Genomic DNA, 21,032 nt, shown 5'->3' with positions numbered 1-21,032 from the left:
CTCACAATTCTTTTATTATTATTCATTTGAGAGAGGTAGACACAGATGGAGAGAGAGAGAGCACAAGCAGGGGAGAGGCAGAGGGAATAGGAGAAGCAGACTCCCCCCCGACCCCCCCTGAGCTGGGAACCCAACAGGAGGCTTGATCCCAGGACCTGGAGATCATGACCTGAGCCCAAGGCAGACGCTTCACCATCTGAGCCACCCAGACGCCCCTCACAATTCTTTCTTTTTCATGATTGGTGTGCTTACCACATGGAACCATCCAAGGACAAATCTTACATGTGTTTCATCTCTTTGTCCCACACTCTGGGCTTAGCATTAAGGTGCTAATTAAATGTGAATTAATAATACAAACCTCAGTCACCCCTCCCTATCATCAGATCATCAAGGGACACTTCCAGGCACTCCCCTCTTCCCCAAAGGCAAGCTTGCTCAGAGCGCAGATACCGGGGAACACAGACCCAGCCATGGCAGCCGGCAGCCGGTGGCTGCACCAAGCTGGGAATCAGGGTTTAATGTTTTTAGGTTCTCCCTGGGTTTGGCCTCTGTAGGTCTGTTGACCTGTCCCCTAGTCTCCCCGAGGGCTCTTTCTTTGTGTCCCTATCTCTTTGTCTCCGCCTGTTTCACTGTCTTTTGTTCCTCTGCCTCTTGGCCTGCTTCTCTCCGGATTCCCTTCGATTTCTTACAGTTTCTGCGACTGCGCTTCATACCTATCTCTCAGGTTTCTACATCCCTTTGTCTCCGGCGGCCAGTCTCTTGCTCCTGTATTTTTAGGCCGTCGCAGTCTCCCCCTCTCTGCCTTTGTGTCCCCTCTGACTCGGGGCTCTTAGGCTGCGACTTTAGGGGTCTCTGGCTCAGGGTCTCCGCTCCGCGACCGTCTCGCCGCCGAGTCTCTGGAGCCCGCCTCCATCCCCCGGCGGCCGCTCGGGCCTCGGTCGGCCCTAGCCCGGCCCCTCCCCACTCCCCACTCCGCCCCCGGCCCGCGGCCCCTCGGACCGGCCCCGCTTTGTTTCCTGCGTCTCGGCGCCCCGCCCCCGCCCCGTCTGGGGTCTCCGCCGCCCGCCGCCGCCCTTTGTTTGGCGCGGTCTCTGCCCCGGCCTCTCCCCGGGTCAGTCCTCGGATCTCTCTTTGTGTCTCCGGGCCGGGGTGGCCGGCGCCGTCGGCCAGCCCCGGAGGTCGGCGCCGGGGGCCCGGCCCAGCGACCCTTAGGCGGCGTCTCCGGCCCGCCCGCCGGTCCAGCCCAGGAGGTACAGAGTTAATACCACCGAGTTCGGGCCGCCGTCCGCGGCTTAGAGTAGCCCCGTCCGCGGCTCGCGGGCTCCCGCCGGCCACCGAGCTCCGGAGGACGCGGGCGGCCCCGCAGGCGCGCGGCCCCGCCCAGGTCCTAGAGCGGCTCCGCGAGGACCGGCGCTTCCGCTTCCCGTCCCCGCCCCCGGCGGCCGCCCCCGGGACGCCTGGCTCCGAGCCCCCTCCCCGTTTGGCGCGGAGCCCGCATCCCGGGGCCGCCGGCGGCTCGGGCGGCGGAGCCCGGCCCGGGAGCCCGCGAGGGTGTTGGGGTGACACGGCCGGAGGCGCCCGGGAGGCGGAGGGGGCGCTGCGGGCCGGAAGGAGCAGCAGGTGCAGGGGCGGCCGGCGGCGCGGGCGGGGGTCCCCGGGAGCCGCGCCCCGCACCTCGGACCCGGCCGCTGCCCGGGGCGCGCGGTGGCCGGCAGAGGGCAGCGGCAGGGCGCCGCGGGCCGCACATGGCTGTGTGACCGCGGGATTGTCTGTCCCCTTGCGCAGGGCGGTGTGCGGGCGATGGAGCGCGCGGTGGAGCCCTGGGGCCCGGATCTCCGGGGCGCAGAGGAGAGGGAGCAGCTGCGAGGCGCCCGCACAGGTGAGGGCCGGGGCGGGTGCGCCGCCAGCGGCAGGTCAAGGCCGGGAGGGGACTCCGGGGGCTGGGCTGTGTCTGGCCGAGACCCAGAAAAATCGGACTTGAACTGTGCTTCCAGGGGGAGGGGGAGGGGGACAAGAGCCGAGGTCCAGGAGCCGACGTTTCTGAGCACCTCCTGTGCGCCAGACCGTGAGGGGCTCCGTCTCAAGGGCTCTCCCGGCTCCTCGACGAGCATCCCCAGCCTCACTGCCTCTGCCCCACTTCAGGCCTCGTTCGATCTCATCCTGACCGTCGCAACTGCCTCCCCACATCCCTGTTCTCTTGAGCGGTGCACTCAGCGGCCACGTTGATCAAGTCTAGGTTTAATCCTGTTTCCCTTCTCAGAAACCTTCCCTAGCTCCCGTCTGCCTGCTAATCAAAAGCCTAGTGTTCGATCTAGGCCTTACGTGCTTAATCGAGTCCCAACATCCCTCTCCAGCTTTATCTTCCATTCCTCTCCATGGTTTACTCTTTTCTTTTGTTGTGAAAGCGTCGCCCTGTCTCCTTAGTTCCTCTCTCTCCCGTGACAGCAGTTATTCCGAGCCCACAATTCTAATTATTGGTGCTTCATCGTCTCTCTCCTACCAGCCCTATGCATTTTGAGGGACAGGCATGGGTCTGGGTCCTCTCAGGTGCACGCAAGATGATTGAAGTAATAAATTACAGGATGGGGTAATAGAAGAAGATATAATAGAAATAGCAAATACTAGGTTTTCCAAATAGAGACAGTATAATGTGGTTAATACAGGCTTGGGAATTAGACAGAACTGAGTTAGAAACGTGGCTTTGCTACTTTCTAACCTTTATAACCTTGAGCAAGTAACTTAAATTCTCCGAGTCTTCCTGTCTATAAAAACGGAGTAGTAACCATATTATCTCGTAGCATTGTTTGCAAGGATTCAGGGGTGCCTAGTTCGGTGACTGGCACACGTTAAGGACATTACCATTGTTAAGGAGAGGCAGCAATAATAAGTGTTGCAGAAGTTCAGAGGAGAGAGAGGGAAAGCATCCTGTGACCGCAGATTGTCAAGGAAGCCTTGCTGGGGAAATTGATATCAAAGATAGGGGCTGAGCCAAAGGGCAGGGTCTATTGGTCCCTTTTCTTTCCCCAGGTATAGGGAGTGAGAATGTGGAGATTTCTCAGCCGGATGAGTTTGAACATACCCCACAGGAGGATGACTTGGGGTTCAAGGAAGAGGAAGATTTGGCCCCAGGTCATGAAGTAGGAAATGCCTCTCTCAAACCTGAAGGCATCCAGACCTGGGATGACTTGTGGGTCCAGAGAGAGGGACCAGGAAAACCTCAGGCTCGGGACAGAGGTCCCCGGCTCCTGGGAGAGCCACGTTGGGGCCAGGCTAGTGATCGGGCTGCTGTGTGTGGTGAGTGTGGCAAGAGTTTTCGGCAGATGTCAGATCTGGTAAAACACCAGCGGACCCATACAGGGGAGAAGCCCTACAAGTGTGGGGTCTGTGGCAAGGGCTTTGGGGATAGCTCTGCCCGTATAAAACATCAGCGAACTCATAGTGGTGAGAAGTCCTACAGAGCCCGACCACCAGCCCAAGGCCCCCCAAAGATTCCTCGGTCCAGGATCCCAGCTGGTGAACGCCCCACAATCTGCGGCGAGTGTGGCAAGAGCTTCCGGCAGAGTTCTGACCTGGTGAAACACCAGCGGACACATACGGGTGAGAAGCCCTACAAGTGTGGCATCTGTGGCAAGGGCTTTGGTGACAGTTCTGCTCGCATAAAGCACCAGCGGACACACCGGGGGGAGCAGCCTCCCCGGCCCGTGGTGCCCAGACGGCAGCCTTCTCGAGCGGCCACGGCAGCCACCCAGGGACCCAGGGCCCAGGACAAGCCGTATATCTGCACCGATTGTGGCAAAAGATTTGTGCTCAGCTGCAGCCTTCTGAGCCACCAGCGCAGTCACTTGGGGCCCAAACCCTTTGGCTGTGACGTGTGTGGAAAGGAGTTTGCCCGGGGCTCAGACCTGGTGAAGCACCTGCGGGTGCACACAGGAGAGAAGCCCTACCTGTGCCCTGAGTGTGGCAAGGGCTTCGCTGACAGCTCTGCCCGGGTCAAACACCTCCGCACCCACAGTGGGGAGAGGCCTCACGCCTGCCCAGAATGTGACCGCACCTTCAGCCTCAGCTCTACCCTTCTCCGCCACCGCCTCACTCACATGGAGCCCCAGGATTTCAGCTTCCCAGGCTACCCCCTGGCCCCCCTGATACCCAGCCCACCCCCCAGCTCAAGCCCACCCCCACCGCCCCTTGGCACGAGCCCCCCGCTGACACCTCGAAGCCCTTCACATTCAGGTGATGGGCCGTTTGGCCTGCCTGGCTTGGAGCCAGAGCCCGGGGGGCCCCAAGCTGGGGAGCCTCCCCCACCACTGGCAGGGGACAAGCCCCACAAGTGCCCTGAGTGTGGCAAGGGCTTCCGCCGAAGCTCGGACCTAGTGAAACACCATCGCGTGCACACAGGGGAGAAGCCCTACCTCTGTCCCGAGTGCGGCAAGGGTTTTGCTGACAGCTCAGCCCGAGTCAAGCACCTCCGTACCCACCGTGGTGAACGGGCTCGGCCACACCCACCATCCACTCTCCTGAGGCCACACAACCCCCCTGGCCCGGCCCCCACAGCCCCTCGACCCCGAGCCCGAGCCCAGCCCTCCGGACCCAGCCAGCCCCATGTGTGTGGCTTCTGTGGGAAGGAATTCCCCCGGAGCTCAGATCTGGTCAAACACAGGCGAACACACACCGGGGAGAAGCCATATAAATGCGCAGAGTGTGGCAAAGGTTTTGGGGACAGTTCTGCCCGCATCAAGCACCAGCGTGGGCACTTGGTTCTGAGGCCCTTTGGGACAGGGGATGGTCGGGCAAGGCCCCTCAAGGAGGAGCCGCCCACGGGACTGGAGTGATGGGGTCCAGGGAAGGTGGAAGCCCAGGAGACCAAAGGGAGGGTGTCTGCTGCTGAAGCAGAGACTAAAGGGCCGGGGAGGTGGTGGGAGGGAGGAGGAGGGGAGGAAGTGGGAGAAAGGAGTGAATAGATAGAAATAGAGATTGGAGACAATGACCTTGAAGCTCAGGAAACTGTCCTGGCTGGGCTCAGTCAGGACCTTGACGGTATGGTCTATACCCCCAGCTTCTAGAACACTGCCTCATATTCTGAATAGTGTAGGCACTCAATACTTATTGAATGAATAAACTGGCCTTAGCCTGAGGGCCCTAAAAAACTGAATTCTGCTGCCTCTTAACCTGTTAAGAATTGATCCCACCCAACTTTGCCTCTAGGTGACCAGCACCCTGGCCAGCACCAAACAGGGTTGTTTTGACTTTATGAGCCACAGCAGTGAGACTTCAGGAGTTTGGGGGTGATAGGCAGGGGGCATCTTGAACCTTCTGATGGGAAGAGTATTGCTAAGTGGATTGCAGTATGCAGTCTCCGGCCACTAGACACGGTCTTAGCCAGGAAGGGTGCTGTTGGACAGCCCAGACCTTCCTGCCCTGGAGAACCCCAACCAGCCCTCACACCTGGACGCTGGCCGAATAGACCAGAAACAGCAGGAGGAGCAGTCCTACACTCGATGCCAAGCCCAGGTCCCGGTGGATGGCAGCAGAGACAAAGCGGCTGGGTGAGGGCAGGACTGGAGGGAGGAGAGGCCAGGGAAGCTCCAAGGCGGGACAGCCACGTCTCCGTGTATCTCCTCGCCAATAAACTTTCTTGTCTGAAGCGTGGACTCTGCTTGTGTGTGTGTGCGGGGAGGGGTAGGGGACGGTGGCAGAGCCTCACCACGCCTGAAGCCATGGGCAGACTCGTGAGGGTCCCCTGCCCGCTTCGAGCCGCTGGAAGAGTCAGCCGCTTTCCAGCGGGTTGGAATAAACGGCCACCGGGGCTGTCAGCGGATGCCCCAGACCTGCGTTCTGGCTGTCCACAGGCGCCCCTACGTCACAACGTCGAGCGCGACCCCTAAAAGGAAAAACCCTCGGCGCCCCGGGGGGTGGAGGGGGGTGGGAGTGGGGGGAGGAGTCGACCGGGGAGCGCCGTTGCTATGGCGACAGGTGGGGGAGGGAGAAACGCGGGGGGCGGTCTAGTTCCGGCGCGGAGGTCGCCCCACTGAGGCTCTGCCTACGGGGACACCCCGCCTCCCTGACACCCTTTTTTTTTTTTTTTTTTTTTTTTTTTTTTTTTTTTGCGAGAAGCAGGTCATTTGCTTCGTCCAAAAGGAGGGCAAAGGGGCTGCCTCTTTCTGTCCCGGAGAAAGCAGCCCTATTTTCCCAGCGACCCTGCGTCATCCCGAGCAAGACCCACTCCCCAGCTTTTTCCGAGGAGGGCGCCAGTCGGGAAGGAAGGAAGGAGGAACCGACCCGACTGGCCAGGGACGCGGATCGTTCACGCATCTAAGGCACGAAGTGCAAGCCCGCCCGCAACTTCACGCGCTGGGCGTCGGGGCTGCTCTCCGTGCGGTCCGCGCACCGAAGCTCTCGCGAGATCTTAGCCACGGCCCGGCCGCCCCAGAAGCCGCGGAGGCCGCCCGCTGCGCGGCCCGCTGCGCTCCCCGCCCCCGCCGAGCTCTGCGCGCTCGGAACGCGGCGTTCGGGCCTGGGGTCCTCGGCGCCCTCGGTCCTCAGGGGCGCACGCACCACAGGCCTGAACGGAGGCCTTCGGGGGCGCCTGGCAGGTCGCCGCGGCCGGTTTCCGTGTTTCCCCGCCCTCGATCCTGCAGCGATCTTCGTAAAATTAATCTGCGTGTGTCGCTCCCTATTCGAAACCCTGTCGAGCTCCGTCTGTCTCCTCTGGAAAACGCAACCCCTTGGCATCCAGTTGGCATTCAGGGTCTTGCGTTGGTGTGGTTTCAGCCCTGTGCCTCCTGGTTATCGCTTCTTTCCCTTGGGATGCTCAGTCCCTCCGCCGCCCCACCCCGGCCCGTTCAGCTCTCCAAGTCAGACCACTTCAAGCACTGCTTGCTCCCCGGAGCCCTCCCTGGACCTCCAGCCCGAGTTAGAATCTCCTTCTTCTGAACACCCGAAGCACGGGGAACGGCTTGAGGATGGTTACCGGCTGCGTGCGGGCTGCGGGGGGCCGAGGGGGCACAGTCTCTGGCCTCAGCTTCTATGCAGAAGACAGACGTTGGCCAAATAACTACAAGTGTAGCAAGGGCTATGCAGGAAGAACGCTACGGAAGGGAGTCCTGCCTGATCCTAGGGCCTCTCCAAAGAAGTGGCAGCTATGTTTACCCCACGGATGACTTGGACTAAGCCAAGAAAGGAGGAGTAAGGGGTGGTATAGGAGCGGGAGGCGTCTAGCAGAGAGAAGAGGTTGCTCCCAAGTCCTTGGGCATTCAAGAACTGAAGGAAGGTTCTAACGGATCTGAACTCAAACAGTGAAATGGCCCAGCAGGAGCCGGGAACACAATAGGCCTCACTAAATACTCTGGTTCTCAGTGTCCTTGGACCATGTTATGGTCTTCACGAGAGTTTACCGTCCCACAAGCTGCTGCCTCCTTGTCAATATGGCAAACTCCCACTCATCTTTGAAGGTCCTTCACATTTCTCTCCTCAGAGAAGCCCGCCCCATGACCACTCCCTTCCCAAGGGATTATTGTCATTCACTCATCTTAAGATCTGCCAGAACATTTATAGGCCTACTGCTTTTCCTTCCATACATACATATTTATATTTATTCATATAAAATATGTATTTTAATTGCAATCTTTTTTGCTAGACTATGAGATTCTCAAGAACAGAAACTGAGTCTGAGTTCAGGTATATACTTGCACATGTTTGTAGAACAAGTGGACAGAAGTCCTTTTCTTTTCCAAGCATCTATTCCAAAGCCCTCCTCTGGCAGGACACCCTTCCAGGGGTGACTTTTCACTGTTCCCGGCTGAGTTTTCTCACTGATTAAATCAGGGCAAGCCTTTTGCTAGGACTGGGGTTCCAGGCATAACCTGGTCCCTTCCCACATCTCATCCATCTCTCGTTACACTTCCCCTTACTAACTCACTTGGCTCCGGCCGCACAAACCTCCTTTCTGTTCCTCAAATATGCCAAGCTTATTCTCACCTTAGGCCTTTGCAGGTTTTTTGTTTTTTGTTTTTTTTTTTAATTTTAAAGGCTTTATTTATTTGGCAGAGAGAGAGAGAGAGATCACGAGTAGGCACAGAGGCAGGTAGAGAGAGAGGAGGAAGCAGGCTCCCCGCTGAGCAGAGAGCCCAGTGTGGGGCTCCACCCCAGGGCCCTGAGACCATGACTTGAGTGGAAGGCAGAGGCTTAACCCACTGAGCCATGCAGGTGCCCCATGGCCTTTGCAGTTTTGTCTAGAACACTTTTCCTCCAGATTTTCAAATGCCTAATCCTTTCTCATCATTCCAGATTCATCTCAAGTATTATTTTCTGAGATGCCTTCCCTACACACATGAAAGAAGCCTCCAAGGGGCGCCTGGGTGGCTCAGTTGGTTAAGCGTCTGACTCCTGATTTCAGTTCAGATCATGATCTCAGGGTCTTGAGATCGAGCCTAGCGTCGGGCTCCATGCTCAGCGAAGGGTCTGCCTCAGTTTCTCTCCTTTTCCCTCTCCCTCCTTCCCCTGACTCTCTCTCTCTCCTTCTCCTAAATAAATAAATAAGAAAGCCCCTAACCATACCCCCTCTATCGTATCAACTTGCCCTATTAATTACATTATCTGCAGATACCTTGTTGATTTACTTGTTTACATTTTTACACTCTTAAAAGTGCTGTAGCTGCCAAGCTTGTTGTCTGTTCTGTTCACTACTCCATCTAGGCATCTCCAATACCTAGGATGGTACCAGGCACATAGGAGGGCCCACACAACCGGAGTGGAGATCTTGAGTGTGAGTATCCAGTCATCTGCCCCTTTTTCCTGGCTCTGAGGAAGAGCAAAAGTTTGACCAGATGTCATCCCAACATCCAAATTATGCCCTGGCCTCTGAAGACTGAGACTGAGGTTTGAGAAGTGGCTCTGCCACCAATTTCTTCATGTAATTTCATGTCTGAAAGATAATTTGGTGCTGGTGCAACAGAAAGATCATGAGCTTTGGAATCTGCTACTTACCAGCTTTGTGACTTCAAACAAATTACTTAAGTTCTCTAAGCTTTAGTTCATTTGTCAGAGGGAGACAATATTATTATTATTTTTTAAAGATTTCATTTAGGGGCACCTGGGTATCTCAGTGGGTTAAGGCCTCTGCCTTCGGCTCAGGTCATGATTCCAGGATCCTGGATCGAGCCCGCATCAGGATCACTGCTCGGCGGGGAGCCTTCCTTTCTCTCTGCCTGCCTCTCTGCCTGCTTGTGATCTCTGTCTGTCAAATAAATAAATAAAATCCTTAAAAAAAATGATTCCATTTATTTACTTGACAGAAACAGAGAGCACAAGCAAGGGGAACAGCAGAGGGAGAGGGAGAAGCAGGCTCCCCACTGAGTAGGGAGCCAGATGCAGGACTCGATCTCAGAACCCTGGGATCACGACCAGAGAGGAAGGTAGAGGCATAACCATCTGAGCCACCCAGGGGCCCCGGAAGACAATATTATTGATCTCCACAGGGCTGTTATAAATAGACATAAGGATCGCAAGCACTTACTGAATGTTATTCCTCTTTCCTTTCTGAATCTTAGGTGCCCCATTCATAAAATGGAAGAATTGGGTACCTTTTTCAAGAGAAGTGGAAAATACAGATCTTTATACAAAATATCCCAATATTTAAGTGTGGGAAATTAAAATGTGTAAAAGACCACTATTTTTTAAAAACGAAACTTTAAAAATATTTAGAGAGCGTGTGCACATGCAGACAGAGTGGCAGGCAGAGGCAGAGGGAGAAGCAGGCTCCCTGCTTAGCAAGGAGCCAGATGTGGGACTAGATCCCAAGACGCTGGGATCATGACCTGAGCTGAAGGCAGCCGCTTAACCAACTGAGCCACCCAGGCGTCCCTCCTGATCTCTTTTTAAAAAAGATTTTATTTATCTGACATAGAGAGAGATCACAAGTAGGCAGAGAGGCAGGCAGAGAGGCAGGCAGAGAGGCAGGCAGAGAGAGAGGGAGAAGCAGGCTCCCTGCTGAGCAGAGAGCCCGATGCGGGGCTCGATCCCAGGACCCTGAGATCATGACCTGAGCCGAAGGCAGAGGCTTAACCACTGAGCCACCCAGGCGCCCCTAAAACGTATTTTTAAAAGTAAAAATAACCTGAAGGCCAAACAAGATACTTCCGTGGACTGGATCTACTGGAGCTACTGGATTTGGGCTACCAATTTTCCACTTAGCCATCAGTTGTCAGGAATGCTATGACAACCCTCACTGTGTAACTTAAGCAAATCTGTTTTATCTCCCTCAAGTTCCTTTAGCTCATCTGTAAAATGGACCCACCCTTAGAGGATCAAAGATCAGGTGTGTAAAACGTTTAGCCTAATGCTGGCGCGGAGTAGGCACACCGCCCAGTAAGTAGCGGCGGTAGCTTGGGTGGCTGCTTTGGGACGTACATATTCAAAAGGGGCAACACATCCCCCAGGCACGGAGACTGGGAAGGCGACGCCGGGAAAGGAGAAAAAATGGGAGGAAAACAGAGGGAAGCGAAGAGGTGAGCAGGCAACAGGGTCCGCCCTCCAGGCGGGGCGCCAGCGAGAGGCCCAGGCCGGGGCGGGAGCGCACGTGGCCTATTTTGGGCGGAGCAGGAGCGCCCGGCCGCAGCGGAGACCTCCGACGCGGCCACGGGGGACGGGCCTTGAAGGTGGGTTACATCTGGTCTGCGAGGACCTTGGACGCCGGGAGGGGCGGCCCGGGGGTTCCTGGGAGTTGGGGTACAGCGAGGGGCGCCAGACCTGGGCTCGCCACCCTCTTGGGGCAGTTCTGGCCGGACGCCTGGGTCCTCTGGGCCCCTCCCCCTCGGGGGCGGGATTAGGAGACCTGGCCAATGAGCGGCCGTTCGCGAGGCCCCGCCCCGCCCCGCCCCCGGAGCCGCGGCCTCGCCGAGTGCCCAACCGCCCGGCGCCCTGGCCAGGGGCTGCGCGAGCGCGGAATCTGCGGCTGGTGAGTGCGCACCCCCCGGGGTCTCCGCCCCGATCCCGCCCCCAGCCCGTGCCCTGGAGCTCTGGGCCGCTGGCCCGGGCGCCGGGGAGTGACTCAGCGCGGGGAGGGTGGCGACTTGCCGGGGCTGGAGATTCGAACTACTCAGGGCCTTGAATGCCGGGATGAGTGGGGAGAACGAGTGTCTTCGGAGCTGGGCCTGGGGTGGAGGGAAGGGGGCAGTGCAGGGCGGGCGAAGCCAAACCCTCCACCGCCTTGCTGGGGTCAGGGCCATGGGGCGGGGGGCAGGGTGGTGGTGGGGGCGATGCAAGTCCTGAGCTTTTGACCCAGCGCCTCCCCCTAGGACGCCAAGATGCCTGGTGAACAGCAGACAGAGGAAGAGGAAGAGGAAGAAATGCAAGAGGAGATGGTGCTGCTGGTGAAGGGTGAGGAAGATGAGGGTGAGGAGAAGTATGAGGTGGTGAAACTCAAGATCCCCATGGACAACAAGGAGGTACGTGTCCCACCCCTGGGGGCTTGGTCCCCCTTAAATCTGGTCAGGCCCAGCCTTCCCCGGAGAAACCAGCGATCCAGCCCCTACTTTCCTCTGAGTCTAAGACGAGGAATCTCAGGGTTGGTGGCTCATCCTTCTCCCCTCCTGTCCATAATGCCGTCACACAGATGTCACACGTACTGTGCTAGCTGTCCTTGGTTCCCTGTGGAGCTTGATGTCTAGCGGCATGGGACTGATGAATAACCACGCGGCTGCAACCCCGTGTGATGGGTGCAGGCACGGGAGGCATGGAGGCCCAGAGCTGGGGACTGCCCGCTTCGGGGTGGGGGCAGGGGGTTAGGAAGGCAACAACAGCAGCACCGAGTGACCCTCAGTAGCATTTGCTATGCATCAGACACTGTTCTAAGCACTGCAGATCTGGAATGTAGGTAGTATTTGTTCCCTTTTACAGGTGAGGAAACTGAGGCCCTGGAAACTGGACCGTTTGGTGACTGGCCCAAGGTCTCAAAGTCAGTAAAGGGGCGGCTTAGCTGAGACCAGTGGGGATCTGAGATTTAGAAGGAATGGCCCTAGTCATCGCTCAGGGAAGTGGGTGGGGCACTGGGAGAAGTGGAGGCGGGTGGTTCAGTCGTGGGGCGCAGGGTGAGAGTAAGGTGGTTGGCAGGCTGGGTGGGACCGTTCCTCTGGGCTTTATCCCGAGGGTTTTGAAGGTTTAGAGAGAGGAGTTTTAAGGAGATCTGAATATGAGTTAGATTTCCCTTTGGGAGATCCTAAATGCTACCTGGCATGTTTTCACCTCCCAGAACCGTATAAGACTCACCCCCCTGCCCGAGGAGCCCTCTGTCCACCTGGAGGACTCCTGTTGGGCGGGGTATGTGGGCCCAGGCTCCCTCCGATTTCTTCCTGCGAGGGGCCCGTTCTCTGGGAAAGACGGTTCTGCTGCCCCCTAGTGGGCATGGTGGGCCCTAGGGGAAGGGGGCCGGCTTTGGCGACCAATTGCAGTCCAAGTAACAGTTGAATTCCGTGTTCCTGAGGCCTCCTTGGCCTGTCATCCTAGCGCATCCTGCCTCTTCTGGCTCTATGGATCCCCTGATCTCACCTTTGGCGTGTAAGTTAAGAACCCAGACTCCAGGGGCACGTGGCTGGCTCAGTCGGTAGAACACCTGACTTTTAATCTTGGGGTTGTGGGTTTGAGTCCCATGGTGGGTGTGAAGATTACTTAAAAAAATAAAATGTTGGGGCGCCTGGGTGACTCAGCGGGTTAAGCCTCTGCCTTCGGCTCAGGTCATGATCCCAGAGTCCTGGGATCGAGCCCCACATCGGGCTCTCTGCTCAGCGGGGAGCCTGCTTCTTCCTCTGTCTCTGCCTGCCTCTCTGCCTACTTGTGATCTCTCTCTGTCAGATAAATAAAATCTTAAAAAAAATAAATAAATAAAATGTTTAAAAAAAAAAAAGAACCCAGACTCCAGAGCTTAGGTAGACTTCCAACTCCATCAGCTCCCAGCTGTGTGGCCTTGGATAGGTTTCTTCCCCTCTTTGTGGCTCAGTTTCCTCTTTGTAAAAGGGAAACCATAACAGCATCTACTTCTTGAGGTTGTGAGGACTAAATGAGTTAGTACTTGAGAAGAGTTAGAACCGTGTCTGGTGCATAATAAACACTATGTAGAAATTTACTGCTGATAGTCCTTCTTCTTGTGGTTCAGGACATTGCACGAGGTCATCCTTCTGGAGATTTTTCAACTTGTTTTTATCAAAGAACCTTCTGGGCTGAACCCCAGGGTTGGGAGTGAACAGAGCAATCAGACTGAAGCCCTAGACAGAGGACTGGGGGGAGGCTTCATGAAGGTGACTTTTGACTTGGTGTTTGAAGACACCGTGGTGATCTGGCAAACGCAGAAGGAGAAGGGGCATTCCAGGAGGAGGAATAGCGAACGCAGAGGTTCAGCGGAGATGAGGCCAGAGAAGTCGGGGGGGAAACAGTGAGTAAAATGGCATTGGAAGCCAGCATAGGAATTTAGATCATCAAATCGGGAGAGGGACATGACTGGATTTTCTATTGAGAAGAATCACTGGCTGCTATGGGGAAGACCAGGCCAGGGAGCGCTGACAGCCTGCTCTAAGGTCGTGATGGCAGTGGAGATGGAGAGAAGGGGATATCTGGGAACCCCGACTGAGCTGGCTGGAGGTGGGGAGGAGGCATGTCTAGTCATCGAAGGTATGGAGGGCTAGACTCCAAAGGGTGTCATGTAGCCATGAAAAGCATGGGTTCAAATCCTAATTCTGTCATTTACCAGCTTGGCCTTAGCTTTCTCCTCTGTAAAGAGGAGTAATGAAAGTTAAGGTCCTCGAATACCAGCCTGAGAAGTATCATCTGGGTTACTGGGTTTGGGACTGATGATGGCACACAGACACCCGACCAGTATTTAGCGCTGTACCCACCGCATAGCTCATTAACTTGCTGTGTGGTCTCCCCGAGACTCAGTTTTCAAAAATGGTGATCTTGGAAGCTCTTTCCAAGGCTGACATTCTGTGACTTCTTGCTATCACACAGTCCCATGGCCACTCATCGTCCAGAATAGACCTTAATTATGCCGCACTCAGGGCCTGGAGAACCCTCTCGCTGCCTATCAAAATCTAGTCTATCTTTAATGAGTAGAAGAGATTTTCTCAGAGGGCTCTGAGCACATCCAATCCTGCCTCTTTTTGCTTAAACCCTTGAGTGGTTTCCGGTTTCCTTCAGACTAAAGTCTCAGCTCCTAAGCCTGGCATTCAAAGCTCCTCACCCTCTGACCCCCCATCCTGGCTATCTCTAATCACTCAGTCCCCACCCCATGCCCTGACTTCAAACATACCCGACCCTTTCTCGTCTCTAAGACTTTGCCCATGTGGTCTTTCAGCCTGTAAAGCCCTCTTCCCCCTTTCTACCTGCTTTCTCCAGCAGTAACCCTCTTCTTGATCAGGTTTCTTCACTTTTAACATGCATACAAATCACCTGGTGATTTTGTTAAAAATGAAGGTTTTGATTCTATAGGTTTGGGGTTGGCCTTGAGATTCTGCATTTCTAGCAAATTCCTAGGTGATGCTGATGTTGCTGACCTGTGGACCACAATTCCTGTAGCTAGGAGCAAGAGAATAGGGTCATTATTTTATGCTTTGTACCAAGAAGGGGAGATGAGATCCTGACTGCTAAAAGAGCCTAGGGCAGGGAGACAAGCTGTGTAGGTGATCTCCAACTTGTCAGTGAGAGAGAATTGCATCATGGCTAAGAGAATAGGTATTTTGGACAAGGACAGACTCTCAGTGCCAACCCTGGCTCTGCCATTGATTAGTGGTAGGGCCTTGGGTCATCGCTTTATTGGTGGGTCTTATTTCCTCATTCAAAAATGGAGCAGATAGTACCTAACCCAAAGGGTTGTGAGAGTTTAAAACGAGAACATGGATGAAAAGCCCTTAGCACAGTTCGTGGCACATAGTGAATCATCAGTGATGGCAGCTGTTGTTCTTAATTTAGGAAAGTAATGGCTGGGGGAAACAGATATGTTTGCCCTGATTTAAAGAACAAACAAACAAACAAACAAACAAAAAAAACCCTAAGCAAACAAACAAAAGTATAAGCAGGAAGACAAAATCACAAACTTCAAATACTTGGATTTTCCCGTTATGATAGAACATTGATTATATACTCATAGCACCTCTCATGATAGTGCAAATACCATCCTAATGATGAAGTCTACTAGCTGTAGAATTTAAGACACAGAAGGGCCTTTAATGATCCCCTAGCCAGGTATTTGCCAAGCTTCAGTGACATGTACATTGCCCACCTGTTGCGCTCCTTTATTTAAAGCTTTTCATCAGATAGATTCACATCGTTTTGTTAAATAAACCTGCCTTCTTCTACACAATAACATCGATGGAATTATGGATTTCCTGTGATCTATTGTTTTTTCTAAAGTCCATGAAAATGGACACATAATGATTATAAGAAAATAGTTTCCCCACGTAACACCTAGAGTCCTCTTGCCTCTTGAGGTTTGCATGCTTCAAGTTGGGAAAATTTTTTTTTTTAAAGATTTTATTTATTTATTTGACAGATCACAAGCAGATGGAGAGGCAGGCAGAGAGAGGGGTGGGGGAAGCAGGCTCCCTGCTGAGCAGAGAGCCCGTTGCGGGACTCGATCCCAGGACCCTGAGACCGTGACCCGAGCCGAAAGCAGCGGCTTCAACCCACTGAGCCACCCAGGCGCCCAAGCTGGGAAATTTTTATCTCCCCTAGCCTACCTTGCCTTCCTTGGGACACTGAGGCAGGGGAAGGGAGTGACTTGCCCGGAGTCTTAATGAGCTCGACCCTGCCTGTCTCACCAAGATTCTTCCTGGAGGGTTCCTGGCTGGCTCAGTTGGTAGAGCATGTGACTCTTGATCTCATGTGTTTGAGGGTCATGTGTTAGAGCCCCACGTTGAGTGTAGAGATTACTTAAAAAAAAAAAAAAATTCCCAGGAGGCATCCAAGGCCCCTCTTCTTGAAGCTAGAGATACAAAGGCTACTCATGTGAAGAATTCCTTTCTCATAAGGCAGTGAACCCAGCATAAGGAAGCCCGCAGGCTCGTCAAAGTCATCTTACAGACGGATGCAAAAGAAAAATGGGCCAGAAAAATGTAAATATACTCACCACAGTGGCTGACATGTTGAAATAAATCCAATAGATGTCAAAACCAGGGCAAGATTGGAAAGTATGACCTTGAATTCAGACTGTGCCAAACCTGCTGTGGGGAGTTTCTTGATTTAAAGTATCAAGTTGTATTTTAACCTTGAATCCCTCTTGGATGGCACCCAGGACTTGGAGTCCAGCCTCTGTCGCATCTTGGCTGTTCTAGGTGGGGAAGTCGTGTAGCCTACAGGGTAAGGGTGATTGCTCTAGAGTCAGGCACATCTCCCCCTGGCTTTTGAATGTAACTCAATGAGCCTTTGTTTTCTCAACTATCAAAAGATAACACCCTATTCAAGGAGGTGACAGGAAGCTCTAATACGATAATGCACATAAAATAGCGTTGTCAAAGCCTTACAGAGGTAATGTTATCACTGTTCATCTTTATGTATACTGTTTAAACAAGAGTTCCCACGGCTGGTCACTAATTTCCCAAACTGCCTTACTTTCCAGTTTCTGAGTTGGTTACAGAAAAGCTGCCTTTTTTACAAAGGATCTTGAAAGGCTTGAAGTTGCCCTGCTTGCAACGTCAGAAAGAAAAGAGCCTTACTGTTCCTTGTCACTCACCCTCTCTTAACAGTTTCCTGATCTATAAAATGAGAACAGTACTAACTGCTTTGTGGAGACTGAATATGGGGAGAAGCGAACACTTTCTTGTCCTTAATCTGTGCCAGGCATTTTTTTTTTTTTTTTAAGATTTTATTTGACAGACAGAGATCACAAGTAGGCAGAGAGGCAGGCAGAGAGAGAGGAGGAAGCAGGCTCCTTGCTGAACAGAGAGCCCGATGCGGGGCTCGATCCCAGGACCACAGGGACCATGACCTGAGCTGAAGGCAGAGGCTTTAACCCACTGAGCCACCCAGGTGCCCCTTCATTTGGTTTTGAATTAATGTGCCTGTCTGGTTCACGGTAGGTGTTCAGTGTATCATTTCCACTGGGACGAGCATTCTCTTTTCTGACAAGGGAGCAACGTGCCCCCAATATTCCTTTTCACTCTGCTGTTGGTACAAAATGTTTTCTCTTCCCCTGCCTCTTACAAAGCACTTCTTTTCTTTTTTAGATTTTATCTCTAAAGGCTCAGACCTCATGAAACTGGCTCATTTTCAAAATTTTCCATTTCAGGCCTTGCTTTCTTCTCCACGTAAAAAATGATAGGTGCTTGTTCTGAAAAGTTTATTAAAGGGCCCGGACTCTGTCCCGGCCTGGCTTCTAAGACACTCTGCCCTCCTGGCTCTCCTGCCTCCCTGACTGCTGGCTGCCCGTCTTGCTCCCCGAGATTCTCTGCCCATTCCTGTGGGGGTCTCATCCAGACTCCGCTTCAAAGACCACTAATAGGCTGACAGCTTCTCAATCAACATCCCTAAGCGCAGGCCTCTTTCAGCTCCAGATGTGTCCAGAGCCGCAGATGTGCTCCCAAGTAGATCTCATCTACCACCTTGCTTCCCCACTGCCCTCGTCTCTGAAGACGGCCGTTTTACCTTTGCAGTGGCCAAACTCAACCCCCCTGGAGTCACTTGGACTCCCCTCTTTCGTGACGCCCCCTCTCCGCTCTGTTATCCGATCCGGGGTCCCACACCGCGGAAATATCCAGAAGCCGATCGCCCGCCTTCACTTTCCACCTGTGCCCTCGGTCGGAGCCAGTCTTCTCTTCGGAGACGGCTGCGGAACCGGTGGCCGCTCTGGGCTCCGCTTCTGCCCTCTCGCCTCCTTTCCCTTCTCCACGCGAGACCCCGAGGGTGACTTTTAAAGTGAGTCTGGTGGCTCAGATCCCGCTTCCAAGCCACCTGACCTCTCTGCTGGCTCCGGTCTCCTGCCTGTTACGTGGCCCTAAGCCGAGCGATGCCGTCCAGGACCCCCTCTCCCCCCACCCTCGCCCTCGAGCCTCTGCCCTTCCCAAGCCGTCCTGGACCCCGCAGGCGGCCTCCCCGCAGGGCTCGCTGGTCCGTGTAAATGTGCGGCCGCTCCTCGGCCACTTTTCCTGAAGCAGATTTTTTAAATTCGATGGCGAATCCCCATTGCCTACCCCGGGCCGGGCACGGGGTACGCGGTCACTGCACAAGTCGACTGGGAACGAACTGCGGGCCGACGCCAGGCCGGTGCACGCGTTAACCTTCCGTCTCCCGGGAAGGGCACAACCGCCCCGGGGCGCGCGCCGCCGCTTCGCCCGGTTCGCCCACGGGGTCGGGGAGGCTGCCGCGCGCGCACGCCCCGGCTCCGGCTCCGGCTCCGGCTCCCGCGCGCGGGCCCGGCAGTCGGGGCTGACGCGTCCCCCCTCTCCCCGCAGGTCCGGACGAGCGAGGCGCCCGCGCCGTCGGCCGACCCGGCGCGCCCACACGCGTGCCCCGACTGCGGCCGCGCCTTCGCGCGCCGCTCCACGCTGGCCAAGCACGCGCGCACGCACACGGGCGAGCGGCCCTTCGCGTGCACCGAGTGCGGCCGGCGCTTCTCGCAGAAGTCGGCGCTGACCAAACACGGCCGCACGCACACGGGCGAGCGGCCCTACGAGTGCCCCGAGTGCGACAAGCGCTTCTCGGCGGCGTCGAACCTGCGGCAGCACCGGCGGCGCCACACGGGCGAGAAGCCGTACGCGTGCGCGCACTGCGGCCGCCGCTTCGCGCAGAGCTCCAACTACGCCCAGCACCTGCGCGTGCACACGGGCGAGAAGCCGTACGCGTGCCCGGACTGCGGACGCGCCTTCGGGGGCAGCTCGTGCCTGGCGCGCCACCGGCGCACGCACACGGGCGAGCGGCCGTACGCATGCGCCGACTGCGGCACGCGCTTCGCGCAGAGCTCGGCGCTGGCCAAGCACCGCCGCGTGCACACGGGCGAGAAGCCGCACCGCTGCGCCGTGTGCGGCCGCCGCTTCGGCCACCGCTCCAACCTGGCGGAGCACGCGCGCACGCACACCGGCGAGCGGCCCTACCCGTGCGCGGAGTGCGGCCGGCGCTTCCGCCTCAGTTCGCACTTCATCCGCCACCGCCGCGCGCACCTGCGGCGCCGCCTCTACATCTGCGCGGGCTGCGGCCGGGACTTCAAGCTTCCGCCGGGCGCCGCGGCCGCCGCGGCCACCGAGCGCTGCCCGGAGTGCGAGGGCAGCTGAGCCGCCGTTGCCGGCGCCGCGGGGCTGCGGGCGTCGGCGCGGGGGGCGCGGGGACCCTGCGCGGGGCGGCACCGGGCAGGACGGCCGCGGCTCAGCACCCGGGGCTGGCGGGGGGCCGGGAGCGTGCGCGACGCGGGACCCGGGACCAGGCCACCCCTCGCTCCTACACCCCGACCCTTGTTAGTGAATAAAGTGTTCGGTCCCTGCCCCGCCGTGCGTGCGAGTGAGCTGCGGGCGCGGGAGGAGGAACGCGGGCGCGTCACCCTCGCTTGTGGCCTCTGAGCGAAGTGGGGCCGGGAGCCCCGAGGGGTTCCCCGACTTGATGTGCGGGGCGCCCTCCTGGCTGCACAGACACAGCGCGTTCCGGCCGCCGCGCTGTCGGGGAGCAGCACCGGACTTCAGTCTGCGGAGGACCGTGGAGGCGGCGGCCGCGTCACGCCCCGCACTGCGCGCGCGGGGTGTGAGGTCAAGGCGGGAGTCGGAGCCCTGGAGACCGCGGCTCGGGGCACCGGGTCCGGGGGGCACCGGACGCCTCTGGAGGACGGCACCCGAGGGGCCGACGGAGCAGCCGCAGCTAGAAAGGAAACCGAGCGTCCTGTCTGGGCGTGTGGAGGGGGTCTCACGGGGGGTCAGCTCTGTGACCCCCGACGCTGCAGTTCCGGGAAGGTGGCGGGGGGGTGGGGGGGGGGGTGGGTGCGGTACAGACCGGAGGAGGAGGAAGCCCGTGGATGGGTGTAGACAACCCATGTGGGGTGTGTCTGTCGGAGGGGGGACACCCGAGTCTGCTCTGCGTGCATGCGGTTGGCCGGCATGGTGGAAGGGACGAGAAGCTGGTCACACTGGAGAGAGGGGACCTGACTGCTGGGAAGCACTCGGTAAGAGACCGGCAGGGATCACCTCCTGCCGTCCCCAGTGGGGACAGGAAAGCTGGTCTGCGGATACAACGCTGGAGCAGTTCCAGTCCGGGCTGTTTTCCCCGGGAAGCAAGAGGTCCCTGGTTAAAAGGGACTGAGCTGGTTAATAGCAGTGAGGCCGGTAGGGAGGAATGCCTCATTTCACTGATGTGGAAACAGACTCACGGGGTGGCAAACGTCGTTTGAGGGTTTTTCCTCCCAGCATCCCTCCACAGTGTACGGGAGGCCATGGGTATCCCCAGAAGGGAAGTGATGTGCCTGAGGTCTCACATGGGGTAAATCATACACACCCCACACTGTCATCCCAGTGGAAACTGGCCTTGAGAGGACAGGGGAGGAGGCAAGAGGCCCTCTCCAAGGGGAGAGGGATCTCTGTTCCCCACATCCGGCACTTGACCCCAATTTGTGAGGAGGCCCAGGGAGAGGGGCATTGGGCTCTCACAGCCTTGGGGTCCTGATAGGCAAGGATGGGTTTTAGGCCCAGGCCCCTCTAAACTGTTGACACTTCCTGCTCGGGGCCCCTGAAAGTTCTGAGTTGAAAAAGCAAACAGAGAACCACACACTGAGAAAGTCCCTCCTATGTGTCAGGCACTGTCCTAAGCGCTACGTTTAAAAATAACTTAGACCTTACAACCCTATAAGGTAGACACCATCATTTTCATTTTAGATGAGGAAACCAAGGCAGAAAGATGAAGTAATTTGATGAACATCATCCAGCTCGTAAGTATCCAAGTACAGCATCTGAACCCAGACAGCCTGGCTCCAGAATCGGGGCCCTTATCCAACACTACATACGGATTCCAGTCCCCGTAGAGGTCCGGAAGGGGTAAGGGAATCGCATGACCCCACACCAGGATCTTGCTGGAAATCTGAT

General features: G+C 56.4%; 2 protein-coding genes across 5 annotated transcripts; both read left to right on the top strand.

The window, feature by feature from the left end:
• Nucleotides 1-1,171: 1,171 nt before the first annotated feature.
• Nucleotides 1,172-5,641, top strand: ZNF48 (zinc finger protein 48). 2 transcript variants are annotated; one of them, XM_045072528.1, is made up of 3 exons: nucleotides 1,172-1,250; nucleotides 1,786-1,879; nucleotides 3,028-5,641. In XM_045072528.1, exons 2-3 carry the CDS (start codon nucleotides 1,801-1,803, stop codon nucleotides 4,827-4,829), a joined length of 1,881 nt encoding a protein of 626 aa, XP_044928463.1. In that variant the 5' UTR covers nucleotides 1,172-1,250; nucleotides 1,786-1,800; the 3' UTR covers nucleotides 4,830-5,641. The 2 variants fall into 2 exon arrangements, with proteins under 2 accessions (XP_044928463.1, XP_044928462.1); XM_045072527.1 differs by lacking the exon at nucleotides 1,172-1,250 and adding an exon at nucleotides 1,438-1,620.
• Nucleotides 5,642-10,531: 4,890 nt separating this feature from the next.
• On the top strand, nucleotides 10,532-19,451 carry ZNF771 (zinc finger protein 771). 3 transcript variants are annotated; one of them, XM_045072526.1, is made up of 3 exons: nucleotides 10,532-10,652; nucleotides 11,292-11,441; nucleotides 18,429-19,451. In XM_045072526.1, the coding sequence occupies exons 2-3, from the start codon at nucleotides 11,301-11,303 to the stop codon at nucleotides 19,242-19,244; spliced, it is 957 nt and encodes a 318-aa protein (XP_044928461.1). In that variant the 5' UTR covers nucleotides 10,532-10,652; nucleotides 11,292-11,300; the 3' UTR covers nucleotides 19,245-19,451. The 3 variants fall into 3 exon arrangements, with proteins under 3 accessions (XP_044928461.1, XP_044928459.1, XP_044928458.1); XM_045072524.1 differs by lacking the exon at nucleotides 10,532-10,652 and adding an exon at nucleotides 10,662-10,951; XM_045072523.1 differs by lacking the exon at nucleotides 10,532-10,652 and adding an exon at nucleotides 10,978-11,211.
• The last annotated feature ends 1,581 nt before the right edge of the window (nucleotides 19,452-21,032 follow it).

The sequence above is a fragment of the Mustela putorius genome, unplaced genomic scaffold, assembly GCF_011764305.1.
Source record: "Mustela putorius furo isolate JIRA1106 unplaced genomic scaffold, ASM1176430v1.1 tig00004039_pilon_pilon_pilon, whole genome shotgun sequence".
NCBI lineage: Eukaryota > Metazoa > Chordata > Mammalia > Carnivora > Mustelidae > Mustela > Mustela putorius.
The sequence above is the reverse complement of the archived record's forward strand: the minus strand, read 5'-3'. Positions and strand labels throughout refer to the sequence as shown.

Excerpts from the sequence above, each read along its gene's own strand:
- ZNF48 (XM_045072528.1), top strand. The coding sequence starts at position 1,801 with ATGGAGCGCGCGGTGGAGCCCTGGGGCCCGGATCTCCGGGGCGCAGAG. Across the intron at positions 1,880-3,027 it reads GCTGCGAGGCGCCCGCACAG|GTATAGGGAGTGAGAATGTG; the intron begins GTGAGGGCCGGG and ends TTCTTTCCCCAG.
- ZNF771 (XM_045072523.1), top strand. The coding sequence starts at position 11,113 with ATGAGTGGGGAGAACGAGTGTCTTCGGAGCTGGGCCTGGGGTGGAGGG. Across the intron at positions 11,212-11,291 it reads CCCTCCACCGCCTTGCTGGG|GACGCCAAGATGCCTGGTGA; the intron begins GTCAGGGCCATG and ends GCCTCCCCCTAG. Across the intron at positions 11,442-18,428 it reads TCCCCATGGACAACAAGGAG|GTCCGGACGAGCGAGGCGCC; the intron begins GTACGTGTCCCA and ends CTCTCCCCGCAG.